This window comes from Gavialis gangeticus, unplaced genomic scaffold, assembly GCF_001723915.1.
Source record: "Gavialis gangeticus isolate Ggan-Ray unplaced genomic scaffold, GavGan_comp1, whole genome shotgun sequence".
NCBI classification, from domain to species: Eukaryota; Metazoa; Chordata; order Crocodylia; family Gavialidae; genus Gavialis; species Gavialis gangeticus.
The window spans coordinates 50,761,018-50,783,459 of record NW_017729034.1 but is presented as its reverse complement, the minus strand read 5'-3'; the positions used below and the strand labels follow the sequence as shown (position 1 = coordinate 50,783,459).

At 44.2% G+C, this 22,442-nt stretch overlaps 1 protein-coding gene across 1 annotated transcript in view; it reads left to right on the top strand.

The window, feature by feature from the left end:
* GPR137B (G protein-coupled receptor 137B) overlaps positions 1-15,201 on the top strand; it is a 35,441-nt gene extending 20,240 nt beyond the window's left edge. The window contains exons 4-7 of the mRNA XM_019527381.1: positions 5,942-6,091; positions 7,868-7,996; positions 10,042-10,166; positions 14,028-15,201. Coding sequence (XP_019382926.1) covers positions 5,942-6,091; positions 7,868-7,996; positions 10,042-10,166; positions 14,028-14,139 — 516 coding nt within the window. The 3' untranslated portion in view covers positions 14,140-15,201. The remainder of the gene's footprint in view (positions 1-5,941; positions 6,092-7,867; positions 7,997-10,041; positions 10,167-14,027) is intronic.
* The last annotated feature ends 7,241 nt before the right edge of the window (positions 15,202-22,442 follow it).

The following is a 22,442-nucleotide window of genomic DNA, read 5'->3' as shown; positions in this document are numbered from 1 at the left end:
CCCCCCCCCCCCCCCCCCCCCCACCCCCGGCACTGCAGGCACACAGCTTTCAACTTAATCCTGAAGGAACCTGGCAAGTAAAAGATCCGGGATCCTTCCTTCTGACATGTGTGGCTTTCTTCTTCCCAGCTGGAGACTTGGCATAGCAAAGGGGTCCCTGGATGATGTTATGGCTGGGTGAGGATCACAGATTGCTCCCATTATTTTTGTGGACCAATCTGGCAATAGCTGAACACACTTTATTTATTGCAATCTGGAGATACTCCTCAAGTGAAAAGTCGTAACTTAGATATTATGTGAGTGCACTTTGCACCTGTTTTACTGCTTGAACACATGTTTTCTCACATTGTAAGTGTATTTAACACCTGCCAAGTGTAGTGTGAGACATTGCTCTTGTTTATACTTTGAATGTAGAGATAGTAATGAATTACTGCTTCTTTTCTTATTGAACTCCAATGGGAGTTTTGCTAACGTTGCAGTGAAAATCTGCACATAAGGCAGAAAACCCACGCATAGGACAGAGTCCCACTTTATGGCGGGTCTTCGCAGGAAAGAAGCTGAGCATACATGACTAGAAGCCCTGTCACTTTGTCAGGGGGTGGGGGGGACAAGGCATCTCTCTATTATTTTGATGCAGACATGTAAAGAGCTACTGCAAATTTTAATAGACTGTGTGGGAGAAAGAAATCCTCCTACCTTATTTCTCCCTTCCCCATCCTGTATCATTCTAGCCTCTGTCCTATCTAATAGGTTGGAATGTGGCCAAGAGGATTTGGCCCACAGGGAACAAAGGACATTTTTATTTGTTTAGTTAGAAGTTATCAAAGACACATCATATTTAAATATTGTATTGCACCAGCCCTTCCCCTCCCCCCATGTCAAAAGAAATTTAAAAAAAGCATGTAGCAGCCTGGGGAAACCCACATGGAAAATACCAGACCCCTTCTGCTTCTTGAAAGCAGAGAACTGAGTAAGGATATGCTTACAGCAGCTCCCGTCAGCAGCCTTCCTCTCCATTTCCATGACAACATAGTAGATTTGCCAACATGGAGCGAGAAGGGAGAAGTGTCTAATATAACTGTTTCCTCTGTATAGCATTTCCCATTTGCTAGCAAGACCACAGTTTTCACTGCCACATATTGTATTTCTGGTTTCAGTTCCCTTATATGCACAAATCCCCAAGCTCAGAAAACTACAAACACAGGTCAGGCCTGCCAACATATTACGCTCCTGTTCAAAGTGGCATTTCTAGTACTATCTTCAGCATTTTAAATCAGGCTGGTCAATCAGGTAGAACTACACTGTCGTACCCATACCTCCAGGAAGCATTGATTGATGAGCTTAACACGTCATCTGAGACAAAGTCTTTAGTCATCTGGTTATTTTTTTAAACATGTTTATAGAATACCCTAGCTGAGAGGATGTGCCAGGATGCCTGTCAATCAGAAGAAATGATGGTTGAAGGGGGATGATGCCTATATATTCACTCAAGAACAGTTTTTCTTCCAGTGTTAATGGTTAGGTTTATATACAATGTATTTAATGTGTTCAGCTTTTATAACATGAATGAAAAAAGAAGGGATCAGTTAAGGTGTGCCTTTCCCCTCTCGAACACTCAGCTCACTGCCAGTTTTTGTTCTCACAGTTACTCATGGCCTTCTCATAGCTTACACAAAAGAGGAAGGTGAGCTGGGAATGGCAGGTGAGAACTAAAGTGTCTAGCAAGTGTGGAAGTAACCCAAACACCCAAGTCAGGCAGGCCAGACACTGAGGAGACTATGACTCCAGGTGCCTGGAACAACTGCAAAGCAGAGCACACCTGAAGAAAAATCAGCAGTCAGACCACAATTTCCACCTATCTTAAAGGAGGGAGAAAGGATCACTATCCCATGGACATGACAGTAAGCAGCATAATATCAGTACAGTTAAACAACTGCATGCTACATCGCGTGGTAACGCAGCCCACCATAGCAATAGTTGTCTTCACTTTTTGTACAGCCTTCCCTGGAAAGGCTCCCTTCTGACAGCTGGGTTATGAAGAGGTTAAAGCCCCTGCCCAGTGTTTTACAACTGGTCAGTGGCAAATTTGAGAGGGGAAGCCAAATCAGACAAGTCCCAGGACCATGCCCTAGACCACGGGTCAGCAAAATCTGGGGGGAAGAGTGCCAAAAACACCTGCAACCTTGACTTGTAAGATATTGGCGTGCCAGAGTTGGATGACAGGGAAGCCATGAGGGGCTCAATCCTTGTTGTGGCAGCGCAGCCCTGGCCCCTTCCCCATTCTCTGCCCCAAGGAGTGTGTGCCAAGCAAAATGCCTTTGTGTGCCACATTTTGGCACTTGTGCTGGGCTGTTGCCTGCCTCTGCCCTTGGCTATTTTGTGCTGCCTGCCCATGTGCAGAAAAAGTAATAGAGCTGGTGTATAGTTGGTCTCAGCTATTAAAGGGCTCACCTTCCTTTAAATTTTGTGGTAATTATAAGGGAGAAAAGGCCTTCATACAGAAAAAAAACACGTAGAGAAAGGTTTTGTGTTTTGTGGGATGGTTCTGGAGTATGACAGCATGGTGAAATGAGACAATAATTAAATAACTGTCTCCATGTTGTTCCATGCCTTTGATCCTACTACCAGTGCCCCCTAGAGAACTTGGAATTATGCTTTTTTGTCCAAGGAGGCTCTTTCATTTCCCCTACCCGGGGCAGATCTGGAAGGGGTGCAGTGGCATGGCTGCACCCCCCTTTCAGATTGGTATGTGCTGCTGGAGCCTCTGGGGACTTTAAAGAAGTCCCCAAAGCAAAAGAGAATCTCACCTCTCCCCCCACCCTATCCCGCCCCCATCCCCTCCAGGCTCAGAGTCATGTCCCTTCCTCTTCCCTTCTTCCTTTCTCCACTCTCCTGGGGATGGGGGAGAGCTGCTCTTGCCCACTTCAGCTGAGCTGTGCGGGGGCTGATCTCACTTAGGACAGTGACTGGGGCTGCAACTTCCCATGCCTGCTCCTGGCAGTGTGGGGGAACCCAGCCCCTCCCCATTGCTGATGCTGTTGATCCCAGATAAGTCCCCACACAGCCTGGCAGGAGCAGGCAGGAGTAGCTTTGAAGCATCCCATTGTTGGGATAGCAGGAAAAACAGCAACTGGAGGAGGGAGGCAGAAGAGGAAGGGAGGGAACATGCCTTTGAGCACAGAGAGGAAGGGAGTTTTCTTAGCCTCTTTGAGAACTTTAAAACGTCCCCAGAGGCTCCTTCAGGGTGGTTCCCCTCCTCTCCCAACCTGTGGGTTGGGAGGTAGAGGCTGGGAAGAGGGGCACAGCCACCCCTGCCATATGAGTGGCTGGTCCCAACTCCCTTCTTCCCCCCCCCCGACCCTTGCCAAATTCTGGATCTGCCCCTGCACCTACCACCTCATGTAAGAGGTCCCGTGATGAGAACAGCAGCTCTCCAGTTCTCTTATGCTTTGGACCCATTTATAGTACTATACATTTCTGCTAAAGGAAAGAGGATGGTAGGGGGTGTCCCATGGGATGGAAATGAAGCATTTCACTTTCCCTAAAGGGCTGAATTATATTGCTTCTAGTGATCCACACCACTCAGTCCTAATTCTTTTTTCTTCATTTGCCACCAGGCCAACCATCAACTTTTGAGCCTTTTCCTTTCCATAGTGCCCTTGTGTGAATGTTTGCTTGATTTTCAGGGCTAGGGACAGATATTCAAAAAAGCCTGAGTCTGAATTGAATTAATCTTTGCAGGTTAGTCTAACCTGCCTAGATTGAATAAGTTTGCAACTGCACAGACATTCTCTCTGGACTGAACAAATGCAGGCACATGCCTTCAGTGGCTCAGGCTAGAAGCCAGGAGGTACTAGAGCAGCCCTCCCTTCCCTTCAACAGTGCTGAGTGGAGGGGAGGGAAGGGGTGTGGCCAGGCCACAGCAGGACGCTTTGATTAAGGAGGGTTGTAAACCCTGACCCTGGCCTACACAGTCCCAGGCTTTTCCCTGCTTACTTCTCAAGGGACAGAATGGTTGTCAGCTGTCAGCCCCTCACCCCGGCAAAGGGAAAGGTATGTGCAGTGTGCACACCCCATGAGGCAAAGGGGGGGTGCAGTGCATGCATCTGTTAATGATATTGACCTTTTCAGTCTCCCTTTCCCTGCTTCTTCATACTGTCTGCAAACCTGACAGGTAAGGGAGCCAGTGAGGGGCTGATAACATAGCATTTATCAGCCCATCAAAAAAACTTGCCTTTCCCATTAGTTCAAGTTCTTCTTAAGCAGCTTTTTCCAAGGAAGGAATGGAGGGACATTACCAGCTGACCTGTTGATTAACTTCAAAAAGCCCTAAGCGGACACTGTTTTGTCTGCCTGTCCCAGTGAAATTGGAGACACACACACACAGACACCTCTCAGCATTAGCTAGCATACCACATGCCTAGGGTCCATGGGGCTGGGGGTCCGTGCTGTGAGAGATGGGAGGGAGGGAGGGAGAGGGGAATACCTGCTTGAGCAGCAAGCAGCAAAGCGGGAGGTGGGGGGGCAGGGGGAAGCCAGGCAGCTCATTCTGTGCCTGCAGTCTCTGCCAGAGCTCTGACTAGGGGGCAGAGGGGCAGAGCCAGCCCTGCTCTTTGAAGCACAGCACAGCCCAGGGCTGCAAAGCATCTGGGATGCTAGGGGACTCTGGTTTAACTTAAACCAGGAAGGGGTCTGGGACAGACATTGCATAAACTGGTTTGACCCAAATCAGTTAAGTCTGATACTACATTCAGCCAGGTTTATCTTAAATCAGTTTCAGCCATTTTGAAATGGTTGTATGTGCACTGAACTTATGTTCTGTTACAGGTTTAAACCAGTTTCTGATCACTTAAACCAGTTTATGTGTAATGTCTGTCCCTAGCCCAGAAGAGCACTGAAAAATTCTCCAAACCTTAGTCCTGCCTCATAGGCTCATTAATCACCTCCTGTCTCAAATTAAAAACAAAAAGGCAGCATAGAGCCTCAAGTCCAGTCCCCTGCATTCACAGGCAGTAATTTTTGTCCAAACCCTAAAAATTGTCCTCTTACACATCATGGCTACAACACACTTCATGGAAACAAAACTGAAAACATTTTACAGTATTCTACAACTATAAAGCAGGAGACAAGGGCACTCCAGTGCCAGCCACAGCAGTGGCAGAGACATTACTATGTTCCCATCTGCTTAGATGACCCCAGGAAGAGGACTAGGCTTTGCACTGGAAAGCAAAACTAATTCTTATTTCTACAGGCATTGAATCTGTTTCTGTGCTGAGTTTCTGAGGGTTCAGCACACAGCAGCTAGGTTACTCTCTCATTCCTGTAAGTGGGTCATGCCATCTCCTTTCTCTGAGTATTTCCAAGCCTCCCCTGATTCCCAAAAACATTCCATGACCTAATTCCAACCTCCTGATGCCAAATCTACTTACTGCCCCCATGCTCACTCTACTCTTCCAGTCCTCTCTCCCACTTTACCCCCCTCCCTGAGCCTGTATTGTTGACCCTAAACCAGAACGCAGGCCAGTCTGCAGGGCAGGATGTGCTGCACGTATAAAATGTGCTTGATCCCAGTCTGTTACTGGGTATTCTGTACTTACTAATCAGTTCAATATCTGATACAGGATGTTCTACCTCTGATGTGGTCTTCCTGGATATATAAGGATGGACTGGGTGATCTAGCAAATAGGTTTTCTTTCCTATCTCTAATCCTGAGGATGCTACTGCAAGTATTTAAAGATTAGCACTTTCTGCAGCTGTAGGCAGAGTAACTGACCCTTTCCTCTAGTGTCTGGAAGTATCTCCCTCACATGGTAAGCCACTTACATTAAAAATTGCAGATTAAACCCCCCAAAAGGCAGAGACTCTCAAAGACCATACAGACTGGTTATCTTGCCAATATCAGACACATCAATATTAAAACATATTTCACTTTCTCTTCTAGGGTTCATCTGTATGTCAAGTGACAAGTATAGGAGTGACCGTTATACTGCTTTATACCTCACGAGCCTGTTACAACCTTTTCATCTTATCTTTTTCTCAAACCAAGAAAGTCAATTCTTTTGATTATGACTGGTACAACGTATCAGATCAGGCAAGTATGAAGATTACAGCTAAGAAGGAAAACCAATTTTGCATGCTGATTAACTCCTGATAAGAAGCACTGTTGCACAATTAGTAATGCAAAAAAATCCTTTCAATTCATTTTTAAAATTCAATGCTCTAAGTTTCTTCTGTCCCAGAAACAGGAACCACAATCATAAAACTATAGAGAAAAAATAATTTATTTATAGGAGAAAAAGCAGTCAAAAAACCACCAATCCACCTGCTTCCCCCACCTCCCCCTCCTAGCTCAGGGTGGGCAAACCCCAGGCATCAGCTCTCTCCCACTCCCTCATTCTCCTTTCTCAGACAGCAGCAGAGGTGGGCTGGGACTGGGCTGGGACTAACAGAAGTTACCTAAGGGGTTCTGCTTTGGAGCACCTTCATTTGAACCCTCATTGGATGACAGTTAATTTGTCGTGCAATCAGCCTCTTTCAAAGCACTCTGTAGCCATGCATTTCTGTCACAACCTGGCTGTAGAGTGCTTTCAGGGGACCGATTGCACAATAAATGTCACTTCTGTCAGTGCCCATTGTTTACATCACTTAAAGGTGAAGAGGTTCCAGTGGATCTTTATCTATAAGGGTTGGCCTAAAAGTGAGGGCAACACAATTCAGTGGGTAGCCCTATATCCAAGCTGCTTTCCTGTTTGTTATGCTTCTCCTCAGCTGCCACAAGGACAGGAAGGCACTCACCTACATAAAGGCCTATTGCTTCTGCCTACCAGAGGCCTGGACCGTTGCAGTACATGCTGCCTGGTATTGAAGACCACTTGCAAGAGTGCATTACCTCCTCTGATGGTATCAGAATAGCCTGTGCCTTTAACTCAGGTGGTCCTTGCATTAGTTCCCAATGTGTCAGCCAAGAGGGCAGCTATCATGCTACCATAAGACACTTGTAAAGCCTCTGGTGTTTTAGGAACTCAGAACTTATTAATAACTAGGCTAAATAGTAAATAATGGTTAGTTGTTTTGGGTATATTACCTCTTGGATGACCAATTACAGCTGTCTTAAAGAGATCTGAGGTGGGGCACCCAAAAATCAGTTTTTTCTGAAAGTTTAGGTCATCCTGTGCATTATGGTCCTGTCCAGGGAACCCAGCTGAAGTCAATCCCTGCTTTTCTGAGGTGCTGTACAAGGATACAATCCCATCTCAAGGACTGTATCGAACAGCAGCAGGAAGACTGGGAAGGAATTCAAAGATAACACAACAATTGCTTAGACTAACAATGTGCACAGTTTGGTAATGTCAGATCTTTTAAATTTAAAAGCTGAAGAGTCAGCTGTGCCCCCAGAAGTGCTGTGCAGTGCTTGGACCCCTACACTCTTCATCAACTACAAGAAATGACAAAGCTAGCTTCTCATTTTCTAATGCAGCTGTGTCACTTTCCCAGCAGTCTCAGCTTGGCAGGCAGCCACTGTGCTCAGGTCTTGGGTGGGGAGGGGCGAGAGGGGAAAGTCTTGGCGACAGCCTTGGGTGCGGAGGGGAGAGAGGGGAAATCAAGGAAGATAATCATGAAAAGGAAAAACAAAAAAGAGGCAAGTGAAAACTGTTCAACAAAATGCAGAGTTTGTTTCTTTCCAAATGGGTTATAATAATTAAGTACTGATAGCTAGGCTAAGTTGTTGCTTTTCTTTTTTAGGAAAAGCTAACTGTTTACATACAGTTCACCGTTAGCAAGCTCTGTCTTGTCATGGGTTCTAACAGTTTGTAACCTAACTTACATTCTCATTTCTAATCACAAGCCCTGTCTGACTTTTCAACAGGCAGATCTCAAGTGTCAGCTGGGAGATGCTGGGTATGTCGTATTTGGAGTGATCCTTTTTGTCTGGGAGCTGCTGCCCACTTCTTTAGTTGTGTATTTTTTCCGTGTTCGAAATCCTACAAAAGACCTTGTGAGTAAAACCAGTTTGCACCTTTTGTAGGTACAGCTTTCCGAGTCCAATTTTATAGTTAGCTTTTACTGCTCCACATTTTTATTTCTCGTTTTCTAACTCTTCTCACTAAAAATAAAACAAGTGTTCTTGAGCATCTAGCCTTACCACTTCCTCTTAAACAAGTCTTTGCCTTATGGGAGATTAGATAGCAAAGGAGTGTGGGCACAGATTACAGACCCTTCCATTTCTGCAGTGTTAATGCAAATCCCGCTAAGTGGCATAATGATGGTCTCAGCCTAATTCCCCTTGAAAAAGTTAACAAGTCTCAAAAAGCCACCACTACACTTGGTGCTAGCTGACATCTTTGATTGCATATTAAGCAACATGTAAATGTCCATAAAATGAAATGATTGAGGATTATAAGAATACCTTGAACTTAAGGAGAGTGCCTTAAATATTTTCTGCTGCCTGAAGGTCTCTCCATGTTGATTTGGGATATGTCAATATGTAGGGAAATAATTTTCACTACTATTAGTTGGTATAGTTCCCATCCTATAAAAAAGAAGGGTTTAATCTCCAAGACTACTAATTTTTTTTTTAAATTAACAATCCTAACAGGTTAATTAAGTCCCTTTTATCAGGCTATAAATTTAAGAGACAATGATACAACCAAGCTGAACAAAGAAGTAGTAAGTCTCTATGCACTTTAACTCTAGAAGGATTTTTCATTCACTGGCTTTCTCCTAGAAAATTGTCCTGGCTCTGTTCCTTAGAGTTAGCTGTGTTAGATCTCAATAATCCTGGACTTTGCACTGCAAAGGAATTAGCATTGCACAAAAAATGCACTGATTAGTAGGTGGAGCCAGTGGTGCTGTTCTTTTAATGTTAAAATATTAATTGAAGCTTATTTTATTTATTGATAGAGGGAAAGATATTTTTGTTTCACTCCTACATTTAGGATTATATGAAATAGATTCACAAAAGCCCTCTGGTTCAGATACGAGGGAGTACATGTTCTTCATACATGGCAATGCAGGGTCTGACCTGTGAGCCCACTACTCACAGGAAATCATACCGAAGTTAAACATTACACAAGATGGACTATATACTCTTAATAAAGATCAGAAGAACACCATAGCAGCCAACACATTAGCTACCCTTTTAAAGGCTTGTCTAAATAATGCCGGTCCTACCACTTGAGAAGTTTGCTAAGGATGGAGCTAGGATGAGCTAGTTAATTCTTATTTGGACAATCCTGTGGCTTCAGCTTATTTTGTTTTGCAGTTCAACATTTAACTAGATGCCACAGTTTTGTTTTGGGTAGGAAAAAAAACCAGACTGTGCTGATGGATGTACTCTTGAGCAGAAAACCAAAAAAAAGCAAGTGTGTTAAAACAGACAGGCTCATTAAAGCTAAACCTATAAATTCTCAGTATCAGAGTCAACAAAAGTCTTATTCCCAGATTCTTCAGCAGAGCAACAATATGAGCTTTCATGCACGTGTGTCACAAGAGGGGGAGATGTAGTTAGCCGTGTTAGTCTGAAGAGGGAGTCCAAGGATTCCCATAGCATTGTATTCTAATATAGAACTACATATTGCAGTTGCTCACCTTCTAGAAAGAAAAATTACAAGCTAGATGATTATCTGTTAAGGGTGAAGTTAAAACCAAATGTGTCTGTTAGTTTGGAAGATCTAGAAAACAACTCAGATTTAGTGAAATACCAACTTGTTGTTCTGCTTTTCAGATTTAACAAAGGTTTTAATTAAGTAGAAATATCCTAGGGAGATTTGTTATGTTTTGCTTCTCCCAACATGTTGCTCTCCAAAACGGAACACTAGAAAATGGTGGTTTTGGGCAGTCTCAGGCATTGTTCAGAAATAAAAGTTGTGAGTTCAGTTTTGTCAGGGCACAACTCTTGATTTGCCGTCTACATTGTTAATTGCCAATGGACAGTAAGTACAGTAGTCTTTCCCCAACATTCAAAGGAGCACCAACATGCAAATGTTCAGGAACTAAGTGGTGGGGCTACTGCTGTTACTGAGTAAGGGTTTCTTCCCCCAGACAAACCCTGGAATGGTCCCAAGTCATGGATTCAGCCCAAGATCCTACTTCTTTGACAACCCTCGCAGATATGACAGTGATGATGATTTGGCCTGGCACATTTCACCGCAAAGTGTACAGAGCAGGTGAGAAGAAGAGTGAACAGTTCAATTTTTGCTCTGGATATGGCTAGAGAAGGAAGGGATTGTTATCTGTCAGGCTACTGTAAAACATTATACTCATTTTAATGTAATGCTCTCAACCAACTCATGATACTATCTGGAGGTCTTTGGAAAGGAGAGGGTACTGTCGGGGACAAACTCGGTGAGTATGTGCACGTAGGGCTACAGGAAAAGAGCGCCAAAATGGCTGTATAGAAACACTGAGAGAACAGAATGAAGTTATTTTTAAGTTCTTAAAAACCATTACATTGTAAAGGAGCGTGCCAGCCTCCTAGAAGGCAGGACCTAAATCTCTCCTTTCAGTTTTGAGCTTGACCATTTAAGAATAGAAAATATAGAACTTGCACTTCATGTGCCACTAAGGATTTAAGCCTGAGAGCAAGATACATTGGGATAGGAAGCAACAAATAAACAAAGGTAAATCACTATTTGTTGTGGTGGGATGAAATGTGAAAGGGGGGCTTTGAGTACTGACTGTTCTGGTGGGATGGAGCCTTGAGGAGTGGAGTGCCAGGGTAAGTGGTGCTTGAGAGTTTATTAAATCAGACCCAGGAAGATAGACTGTATTGTGATACTTCAGCTCCCCACCAAATTGACTACATGAGGCAGGGGAAAGAAACAGGAGCACCTAAAGAAAAAATAACTTTTTCATAGCCAGTTTTGTGTACTACGTGTGCAATTGAAGCAGATCATCACATACTCACCAGGGATGCCAGCTCAGACAAGACAAGGTCAAATGCAATAACCTTCCCACTTGGATCACTTGTACCTTATTTTAACCAGTTTGTTGCAAAGCATTTTTGTCACAAAGAAAAAGGCTACTCCCCACAGTAACAGAAGATCATAAATAATCTTGCCCAAGTAGATTGTTGGCTGGCTTTAGTGCTGCTGACCTTTGGGAATCTAGCCCTGAATATTTGGGACTAAATTTACCGGAGGAACAGTGAGGCTTAAACAGATTCAATTGCTTTCACTAGATTCAAAGACACTTATAACCAGAATGGAGTAGAAGAGAGAGCCTAAACCACTTAAGTGGCATTAGCTTTACCATGGTTTTGAAAAGTTGCACAGGTCTGATTTCCTAAATGTTCAAATCGTATTTGAATCAAAGGTCAAACCCCTTGAGCTATTCAGCCTATGGCAGTTATTTTCCCTGGGTTCAGAGGTTCTAAGAAAAATGATCAGAAGATTGTGATCAGATTCACATGAAAAGTTAGACACCACTACTCTTGTTGTAAATGTAGATGAAGAGATGAAAGAGGGTTTCCTGTGTATAATTTATCACAAAAGAAGAATCATTCATTAAAACCTGGAGTTCATTTGCAGATATAGCTATAATTAAAAGCAGTGGGTCTAATTCCTAGGGGACATAAATTGATGTAGGGCCATCTAGTCAGTCATCAATTTCTGTATGGAGTTATAATTGTTTCACCCCCTGCTAAAGACATCAGGCCATATTTTTATAGGTGTAAACATACAATTCAGAGGTTGTGTCTACATGTTCATTCATGCTCCATAATTACGGTGCATTAAGTTTAGTAGCTGTAATAACAGGTACTAACTTAATGTGCCATAATCAGCACTACTTAGCATTAGTGAAGATGAATGCTTTTTGTGTGACATTTAATGTGCATTGGATTAAAGCTACTGTGGCACATTAGCGCGGTTTTGGCCAGCTGTGCTAATGCACAGTAGAATTAGTTCAATGTGCAATAAGCATCTCATGCAGATGCGACCAAAGAGACACATCTTGTATTGCTGGCAAAATACAGGTTCCTGTGCATTTGATACTCACTAATAAGTAGTCCCTTACCAATAAATAAATAAATAAAATCTGAGGAACAAGAACAAATTTTAAATGAAGGCTCAATTGATAACCAGTTCTCTCCATCAATCCAGATCCAGTGCTTGTAACTCATTTTTTCCAGTTAACACATGGTTGAATAATATGAATACAGCAGTTTTTTCCTTACCGCAACCATTGATTTGCTAATCCTGTCTATCTACAGTTATCACACTCTAGATTACAGCAACTGTATGTTAGTTTGACACATGCTGACTTGTACAATAGCAGACTTGAAGATCAGACACACAGTATAGTCTAAGAGGCCCTACTTCAAAAAAGTGGGAAGAAGAAAAAGAACCAACCATATTGGTCATAGAGATAGGGAATGCCAGCCAGAGAAAAAGGCGAGTGCCTAAAACTGCCTACAGCCTGGCAGCCTGGGAGAGTTACCAACCAAGCACGAACTACCCTGAGCATTGACACAAGATATATTTAGTACCAACAGTGCTATATGGTTCCAAATTGAAGTGGAATAGGATTGGAGACAGGCAAAGAATACTAATTTTCTAGGATATAGCAATTATTATCTAGTAGGGGCACACCGATAAAGATAGAACTGGCTGGTACCGATGGCTGATTATTAGCCAGTCATATCAGCTGATACCAATCTGATAGCCAATATGCAGCCTGGCAGCTTGGAGAGCAGTGTCCAGCCAATAAGTCTGGGGAGAGGAGGGGAGGGGAACGGACATGGGGGAGAGAAGGGGGGGCAGAACAAGGCCTCCACGGTGAGGGAGGGAGCTGGGTTGGGTTGGGGCAGGGGCCAGAGTGGGACATGGGATGGAGCCATGGGCAATTTTTTGTGGGGGGAGTAGGAGGGGACATGGGGGGGGGGTCAGTTCCCTGTTGCTGTGCACACCCCCATGTGCCTCCCAGATTTGTGTGTAGGGGGAGGGCAGGCTGCCCACTGTGGGTTTGAGGCTGGGGGCTGCACCAGCCTCTTTCTGGTGGGGCGACTAGGCCGGGGCTGCACTAGGGTGAGGTGGGGTGGGTAGCAGTACTGTGAGGGGAGGACTATGGGGTGGGCTACAGCCATGTCAAAATTTGCCATAACCCTCCTGTAGTCCCCCATCCCAGTGCCTCTGCCTCCCGCCTTGCCCTCGCCCACCCCAAGCACAGCCCTGGCTCAGCCCCCTTGCCAGGAAGAGGGAGGCACAGGCCCCGGCCCCTAACCTGCAGCAGCCAGCCCATCCTTGCCATGCGCACAAATCTGGGGGCACGTATCCCCCATGCCTCCCCCAGGGGTCCACACAGAGGCAGGGAGCTGCCCCTCCTCCCTGGACTAGCCACCCGTGGCTCTGTCCTATGCCCCACCCCACCCTGGCTGTGCAACACCTACCCCAGCCCCACTCCCTCCCTCACTGTGGGGGCCTCAATCTGCCCCCCAATGCACCTTCCTTACCCCTCCCCCACCCAGACTTACTGGCCAAATGTTGTTCTCCAAGCTGCTGGGTTGCGTTCATGGTCACGTTCATGCTGTGTCTGGTCATGCAAATGGCATATATAGGTGACGTTATTGGCCTCATCGGCCAAGAAAAGCCAATTGCCAATTGGGTCAATTTTCTTTTTATCGGTGCCAATATGATATGGACCAATATATTGGTGCACCTCTATTGTTTAGCAATAAGATACCAATGATCCAAAACTCCAGTTTGGGCATGGAGACCCATAAGGTGGAAGGGAGGGAGGTGGTGGGAAACTTTGGTCACTAATTAACTGGACAGGATTTTAACTGGTAGCCTCTCAAATTCATGGCTATTCCCTTAGCCCATGAGGCAGATTTAAAAAAATGAATGAATAGCTAAATGAGTTGTAAATAATAGCTAAATGTTTGTTGTAGAGTGAAATAACATCTTCTGGCTAAAGTATCTCTACAATTTGTGTAAAATGAAATGATATTCCATCCCCCCCATTTAATTATTTGACAAGCTGAGAGAATTAAACCATGAGTCATTGATTCTTCTGTTTTGTTTTTTTAGCTTCGCTCCAGAAATCTATGATTGGGGACATCAGAACAACAGCTTCATGGCTTATATAGGGTCACTGCAGCAAGATTCAACATTGGACACAGATCGACCAAGCCCTTTGTAGCTTCAGTCAACTACAGCATTCTAGGATATTCCATATGAAAAAACCCAAAAACATGAAGCATAGCAATTGTTCTTCAACTGTGGGTTTTTAGAGCACTGTTCCTGGACATGACTGCCACAGGCTTTCCACAGTTCAAGAAGTAGACAGGTAGTGGTTTAGCTTTGTGAAACCACATTTTAGTTAATACCTTGCTCTAAGTCCTGCTAGTTTTGACTCTGATCCCACAAAGGTTTCCAAATGTGCTTAACTTGATGTATGTGAAGAGCTCCATTGCAGGACAAGAGCCTTAGCAGGCATAATTTAATCATTTTCTGTCATTTAAAAAGATAGATGTTGTGCAACTTAAATGATGCCAGAGTATACACATTCTTTTCTGAGAAATTTTACACAGTGTATATGAAGTTCTTTTTAAGTATATTTCATTTTATCAAACACACCGTACAATACATACAGCAGAGATGCCTAAACTGCATGAGACAATTGACATTCAATCTTAATCACACAACCTTAGAGCCCTGAAAGTGTCACTCCCAGTTTAAATGACAATAGTTTTCAAGTTGTAGCAACATTTTGCTCTTCAATTCACAACATTTAGTACTGGAATATGCGGCAAGTAAAATGTTCACAAGGCTGACAGAAGCTGTTACACTGAAGATTGTGGTCTGGTAGATCGTCTTCCTCTGAAGAGATACGTTTTGGTTCACATTTCCTCAGCACCTGCTGGAATAATCCTGAAATAGGACGGACTGCTTCTGCAAAAGTGGTGGCAAACTCAGCTAAAAGCTCCCATTGGTCAGACCCTGCTGTCTGACAGATGTAGCACTTTAGATAGACTAAAATGTATAAGTACCCTTGAAACAGTAAATTCCATTCTTATTGTCTCCAGTGAATAGCCAGCCTGGGTACTTTTTAATTTAAGTTTTTTAAAAGGTATCTCATCTAAAAAAATATTCCATATCTGTCTACCACCTACACAGATGTGGATTTGTAACTCTCTTTCAGCTTCCCACATAGGAAGTAAGGAAGGAAGCCTACTTCAAATAAAAAATAGTTAAACTGTTACCAGTCTCAGACTATCGTATGACAAAGAACACAAAAGGGACCTTGCTTGTAGAACGTGTTTTGAGTTGTCAGAAGGTTCTGTGGGAAATGACAGCTGCCAGAGAAGTGAAAGGCTCAACACGCAGAGGTCATTGCTACAGGCTAGAAGACCGCTTATAAAAAGTAATTAGTGCCTTAGGGTAACTGCAGTTCATCTAAGGTTCTGCACTCACTGTGCTTACATTCAAGTTTGGAGTGTTGTTGCCAGTCCCCACCTGCTAGGGACATGCCTGTGTGCTTCCTCCCAAGAGGCGGCAGAAAGGAAAGAGCAGGGTCAACACTCTCTCTGTCCTTTAGACTTTTCAGAGTGCAAGAAGTAGGGGAGTCAGTGACAACGGGGGTGGAAGGATGGGTGGGAAGGAGGGTGGTGCTGGACACATGCTGATAATGGATCTCAAAGGCGACTTTGGGTGAGTAACCGTTTTTTATTCTATGCATCCTTATCTCTCTCTTCCACTCTCAGTGGCTCCAAAGCAGCAACTACCTGTGAAGAATCTGGGTGCTTGGAGTGTGTCTGAGTAGAAACTAAAACAGCTGTGCAGAAACAGGCATCCATTCTGTATGCCCCTAGCAGCAAAGAGTGGCTTGCAAATAAATGCAAACCAATTCCCAGACAACTACAATTACATTTCAAAGAGGGGAACATGTCCAAAAGTCACAGAACCTAAGGTAGTATGGAGCAAGCTACAATCTGACCAGAAGGCTATTCTTTAGCTAGCTGACAATATAGCTTAATAAAATCTGAGATCTGTTCTGCCTTCAAAAAGGCAAACCATAACCCTGGACAGAACCCAGATGATTTATTTTACCCACGTAGAATGAAAAGGCTCCAGCTACATTTAAAGTGTGGTGTCCCACCTTCTCTTGGCTACTGTGTGGCATAGGGAAGAGCATAAATGAGTCTTGAGGAGCAAGTTTGGATGGGCCCAAGGTAAGTATAGCCTTGTTTTTGCAAAAGAGAGAAGGCCTGCTTTGATTGCTTGCAGTTCACCATGTTATAGTAAATGCAGTGGTCCTGGGAATGAGAGAGGGGCAAGGTTTGTTTAGCAACTTTTCTTTTATTGGATCCTCTCCCAACTATACAGATTTCCAAATGAACCTTGCTTCTCAAGTACTTCCTCATTTCTTGAGAGCTGATTGCTGCCAAGATTTTCATGTTCACTGACAGCGTAAGACACACAGTGCCTAAAAGGGAGTGGGTGGGAATCCATCAGCTCAGTCAGGATCACTCATAAATCACAAGAGCAAAGGAAGTTTCAGGCCTAGGAGCTATATTTGCAATGAGGTTGTGTGTTATTGAGCTGTTATGAGAACCCTGTGACTTGTATTAGGGAGCAGCAAACCAAGACATCCACCAGGTGAATTTTCATGAAATTAACCTAAATTTGCATTCCTTATATTAGAAGAAGGACGTAGTCGAACAACAGTGAGGATTCTCAATCATGGCAGAGAGGCAATGGTGCTTTGGCAAGCCTTTTCCCATGTGATGGCAGAAGTCTCTCTTGTAGGATCCTATTTTGAATACAAACCCTCCAGATTTCTCTGGAACAAATACTCTCAGTGTTAGCTAATGAGCCAAGCTGTGACATAGAGAGGCTGGATCTGTATAGGTGATCTGTATAAGTGATCTATAGCGGTTTTACTTACTAACTTTTACTTACTTACACTTACTTAGCGGTTTTGCAGAAACTGTGAAATCTGGAACTGTCCACAAAATCAACAACAACAAAAAACAAAATTAAAATTAAATGCTGGCACCCCAGTGGGAGCCAGTGATCCTCACTGCCAGTGGGGTGGGGTGGCATGAAGACGGGATGGCAGCTACCCCCTCATCCTTCCTTCCCCCACTGGGGTCTCTCCACCAATCAGCACAGGGGGTCAGGGAACCGTGAAAAGCAGCCACCAGTTAAGATGGTGGTTGCCTTTTCATCTGTCCTCCTTAGGGCCTCTCCACCAATCAGCACTGAGTGGGGGGCTCTCCACCAACCAGTGCCAAAGGGCAGGGCTGCTGTGAAATGCCTACATAGTGAAGAAGAGGCTGCACGGGGAGACCACACCGTGCATCACATCCACACTTACAGGATTCCAGATTTCTCCTTTGTATCAATAAATTCAATAACATGTTCCTCAATAAGACATTTCCTTCAATTTTTCTGTATCCCCAAAATAACAGTAATTTGTTCTCTGTGGGATACAGTTGAACATGATGGAAAAATATTTAGCTCTTAATGTTGGAAATTATTTCTGACCTGACATAAAAACCCATTAGCTGAATGAGCTCATTTTGTCTAGTTGACAAAGTATGTAAAAGACATTCTAATTTTTTGTATTTCAATATATGATCTGCTAAAGTTAGATTGTAATAGCTAACCAGCTCCAGTGTGTTCAGGAACAAACCACTGCGCGGTTTCCCAGTCTTATCCATAAACCCTCTTAAGGCTAGATTGTTTTTAACACAGAAGAAAAGGATGTCAGCAATCACTTGGAGAATGCTTCAACATTTTCACTTGTCTGTCCTGAATAATCTTTGTGTATCATCATGATCTATCAAGCCCCCTCATTTTTGTCTTTTATTGAAGTCCTTCCGTGTTGTATAGTTTTTCCTGTGTTACACTGAGTTTTTGTTTTCAGGTATTCTAGGATGCAAGTGCTCCCTCTCACAAAATCCTCTCAAAACTAATAAAAGCCTCCATCTTAAAAGGAGTTAGGTTCCCCTCCAACATGACTAATTGGAAAGCTGCTCCACAACCTCATTGCTGATACTTATGAATCCTCTAATTTCTAGCCTAAATTTATTAAAGGATGGTTTATACCTGTTTGTTTTTGTAACACTGTCATTAATAGGGTTGTAAGGCATTTGAAGGGTCATCTAGTCCAACTTCTTGCACAAATGCAGAATGCACTATTCCTAAATGATTCCTGCCGAGCTTATACAGCTGGTTCTTGAAAACCCTCCAATTTTTCCTTATTGGTTAGAACAAGAGCCAAAGGATACAATTAGAGAGTTATCATCAATTTCTTGAAACAGAAAGTTGTTCTCAACACATTAAGCATTTACTGAACATTTTAGGCTTTTCTTATTATTCTCCCAGGGATAGCAGGCAAATTACAATCCCTTCTATCACTTCATTAGTTTGGCTGTTTTTGTTATCTCCTTAAAAATACCTCATTTGACTTCTTTCTGATTTGGTGGTCTATAGTAGACCCCCCCCATAATATCACAATTGTTTCCTCCCCCCACCTTTTGTCTTCACCTAGATACATAGGCAAGTACATGGGGGTGCACACTGCAGCCACCTGCAGAAGGTCCCCACTTGGCCTGCTCTTACCGCAACCACCTGCATTGCCGCCTGTGGGCAGTCACTGTGCCCCCCCCCAGCCTCAGGAGGCATGTGTTACCTATGCCTAGATACACTCAGATTTGCTGCTTTCTTCATTCTGCTTCTGGGAACAAGCATACATGTTCCGGACAAACAGAGCAGCACTACCTGCTTTTTGCTCCCCGAATCCTGCTCCCAAAACAATGTCTATTTCCTTTAACTGAAATCGTTCTTGCTACTTCTCCTTCCCCATTATTCCTCTACACTCATCCTGCAATAGACTAGTACCTCTAGGTCTTTCTGCCCCTCAGTCACTTCTGACCAATGAATTCCTAGCTTATCCTATAATTTATGGTTATTAGTTTTCTAGTGTGTAACCTTGCACTATTACTGAAATTCATCCTATTTCTACTACTGCAGTTCACAAGCTCATCCAGTTCATTCTAGGATAGACCAATCCTCCTCCTTACTAACAATGCCTTACAACTTTGTCTTATTAGCAAATTTAATCAGTGCATTCCTACTTTTTGTGCCAATGTCATTAAAGAAAATATTAAATAATCCAAAACCTGATACTGGCGAAACTCTTCGAAAAATCTTTCCCACCTCTGAAACTCCCTCTTTCTATACAAACTGTTGCCATCTCCCTTTTATACAGTTCTTTAGCCAGATTGAATTTTTCTCCTCATCTCCATTTTCTCCATCTTACATTGTCATAACTTTTCCCATGTGGCACTGTATCAAAGGCTGTGCTGAAATCCAGAGAGATAAAATCTTTCATTTTCTTTGCCTTGAAATCAGTTGACTTGGTTTGGTTAGGAATCTACTTTTGGTAAAATCCATGGCACATTTTCCTATTTTATCGCATTTTCCATTTGCACCCATGTCTTTATTTTTTCCTGTAGAAAATTAGTCTGTTTTAAGGGCCTCAACATTTGCCTGAAGGGATAGCTAGGGATAGAGGATGTCATACTTCAGCTTTAGATAAGCTTTGTCAGTCTCTGATGATATTCTTATAAGCAAGCTGAGGAAATTGTTTGATATCAGCCAGTATCAAGTGGAGTGCCCCAGCAGTTGGTCCTGGAGCTGTTTTTTTTCAATATCTTCATCAATGTCTTGGAAGATGGCATAGAGTGCACCCTCAGCAGGATCGTGAATGACATCAAGCTGGGGGGAATAGTAGATGTGTTGGAGGGTAGGGCTAGGATTCAGAGAGACTTTGACAAATTGGAGGATTGGGCCAAAAGAAATCTCATGAGGTTCAGCAAGGACAAGTGCAAAGTCCTGCATTTAGGACAGAACAATCCCATGCACCAGTACAGGCTGGGGGCCGACTGGCTATGCAGCAGCTCTGCCAAAAAGGACCTGGGGCTACATTGGATAGTAAGCTGAATATAACCAAACAGTATGCCCTTGTTGCAAAGATTGCTAATGGCATACTGGGCTGCACTAGTAGGATCATTGCTAGCAGATCAAAGGAAGTGATTCTTCCCCTCTATTCAGCACTGGTGAGGCCACATCTGGAGTACTGTGTCCAGTTTTGGGCCCCCTGCTACAGAAAGGATGTGGACAAATTAGAGAGAGTCCAGTGGAGGGCAACAAAAATGGTTTGGGGGCTGGAGCAACCATGACTTCTGAGGAGAGACTGAGGGAACTGGGCTTATTTAATCTGAAGAACAAAAGACTGAGGGGAGATTTAATAGCAGCCTTCAACTACCTGAAGGGCAGTTCCAAAGGGGATGGATCTAGATTGTTATCAGCAGTGGCAGATGACAAAACAAGGAACAACAGTCTCAAATTGCAGCAAGAACAGTTTAGGTTAGATATTAGGAAAAACTGTCTCACAGAGAGAAGTGCCAGTTTTCACCCAATCTGGCCACAGAAAGCGATCTGTAATTATGACCAAACACAAGTGTATGGCTGCAAACAGCTTCAAAAATAGTCAATTGGTCAAAAATCTGATCCCTCATTGCATGGGGGGGGATCAGAAGAAGACATTTAAAAAAGATCACCTTCTATACGTTTTTTTCTGCACTGCCTCCCAGCCTGTCTCTGTTTTCAGAATGGGAGGGGAGAAAGGGAGCAGAGAGTTCAGTGATTTGGTCCAATTCACCCACCTCATCCTCCAGCGCTGGCTGGGGAACCCCTAGACCAAGCTCCCTTTGCTCCCTTTCCCCTCCCTCCCATTCTGAAACAGGGACAGTCTGGGAAGGAGGAGGGGCAGTTGCTAGGGGAAACCAGCTGCAGGCTGCAGCCAGTAGCTAAGTTCCCCTCCCCCCAGAACCAACAGTGAACTTCTGTTTGGTCCAGGGGATTGCTGAAACTTAGAACATTTCCTGCAAAGTGTTCTCAGTTACAGCCGGGAACTGCCCTCCTGAGGTCCCGTCCAACCCTAATTTTCTATGATTCTAGAAAACACTGTCTACATGAATCTCTTAGAAAAGGTGGGTGCAGCTGAACCCCCGGACAGCTGTCTAGTTGAATGATTATGCTAAAAAAGTAGCCATCAGTTTCGGGGTAGAAGAGGTGTTAAGCTGGGCCTCCCTGGGGACTGTCTTCGGCCCAGTTCTGTTCAATATCTTCATTATGGAGGACAGAATTGGGTATAGTTGTAGCAAGCACTCATCCCAAGTGTGGTCATAATGCCCCCTGATGGCCACTCAGCTCTTGTCAACCTAGCTTCTCTTGGGGCTCTCTCCCTGTTACTCTTCCGCCACGCCTTGATGTTATCAAATTTCTGGTGAAAGGGAGGCTGCCCAGGACTTCTGAAGCCTGCTTGTACTCTTACGACCACCAGTGCTCATCATGGTCATCGCCTTAACAGCTAGTTTTGTGGGCTCCATCCTCCCCAGTATCCACTCCCATGCCTCTCAGGTGATCTGCTGATATATGTCCTTCATGGGCTATGGGCTCCCAGGCTGATGCTGTGCCCTCTGAACTCTGGAGCAGTCCTCCCTGGACACTGGACTATCCTGGTCCTCCTCTGGTGCCAGACTCTCTTGGTATGCCCTAGTCCACCCTGGGCACCATGGTCTCCCCCAGGCACTGGACCTTCTCCCAAGTACCTAGTCCTTTTTGGGCTCAAGCTCACTCTCTATGGGCCTTAGGCCTGTCCCTTCCAAGGCATACCCTGGCCCCACACTCACATTGAGCCATCTATGGACTCAGGCTCTGCCTCTGGGCCCCAGGACCTCTATCCTTCTGGCCCCTTGTATCGTCTCTCTTGCTGGGCCAGTTGGGACTTCCATGCCTCCCCTTCAGTCCCTTCCTTAACCATCAGGTTGTATACCAGCAGCCCTCTTGGGCCATGCTTCTGTCCCCCGGCCTCTCTCTTCCAAGGCCTGGCCAGTTCTGGGGCTCAGTGATGCTTGCCCCAGCTCGGAGAAGATCTCAGGAGCCCTGCTCTAGCCCTGTCTCCCAGTGGCATTCAGGGGAAGACTACCTGCCACACCTGCAGGCAACTTCTCCGGCAGCTCCTCTCTTAATGTGACAAGTGCACCAAGCGCTCTGTTACAATAATGCACTTAACAGAACTGGTGGATCACATTATTCTGGGCAGAGTAGTAAATGCTTCAGGGGACTAGTATAACAGCTGCAAAAAAAACCTTGATAAATTAGGAAAACGGTCTGAAACAAATAGGATGAAAATCAGTGAGGACAAGTACAAAAGTACCATACTTAGGAAGGAACAATCAAATGCAAAAATATGAAATGGGGAATGACCAGCTAGGCTGCCATACTGTAGAAAAGGACCTAGAGGTTATAGAAGTTCAGAAGCTCAGTCAACAATATGGTATTGTTGCCAAAGAAAGGGTAATCCCAGCTAATAGCATACTGGGATGTATTAACAAGAGTGTTACATGCAGGTCACAGGAAACTATT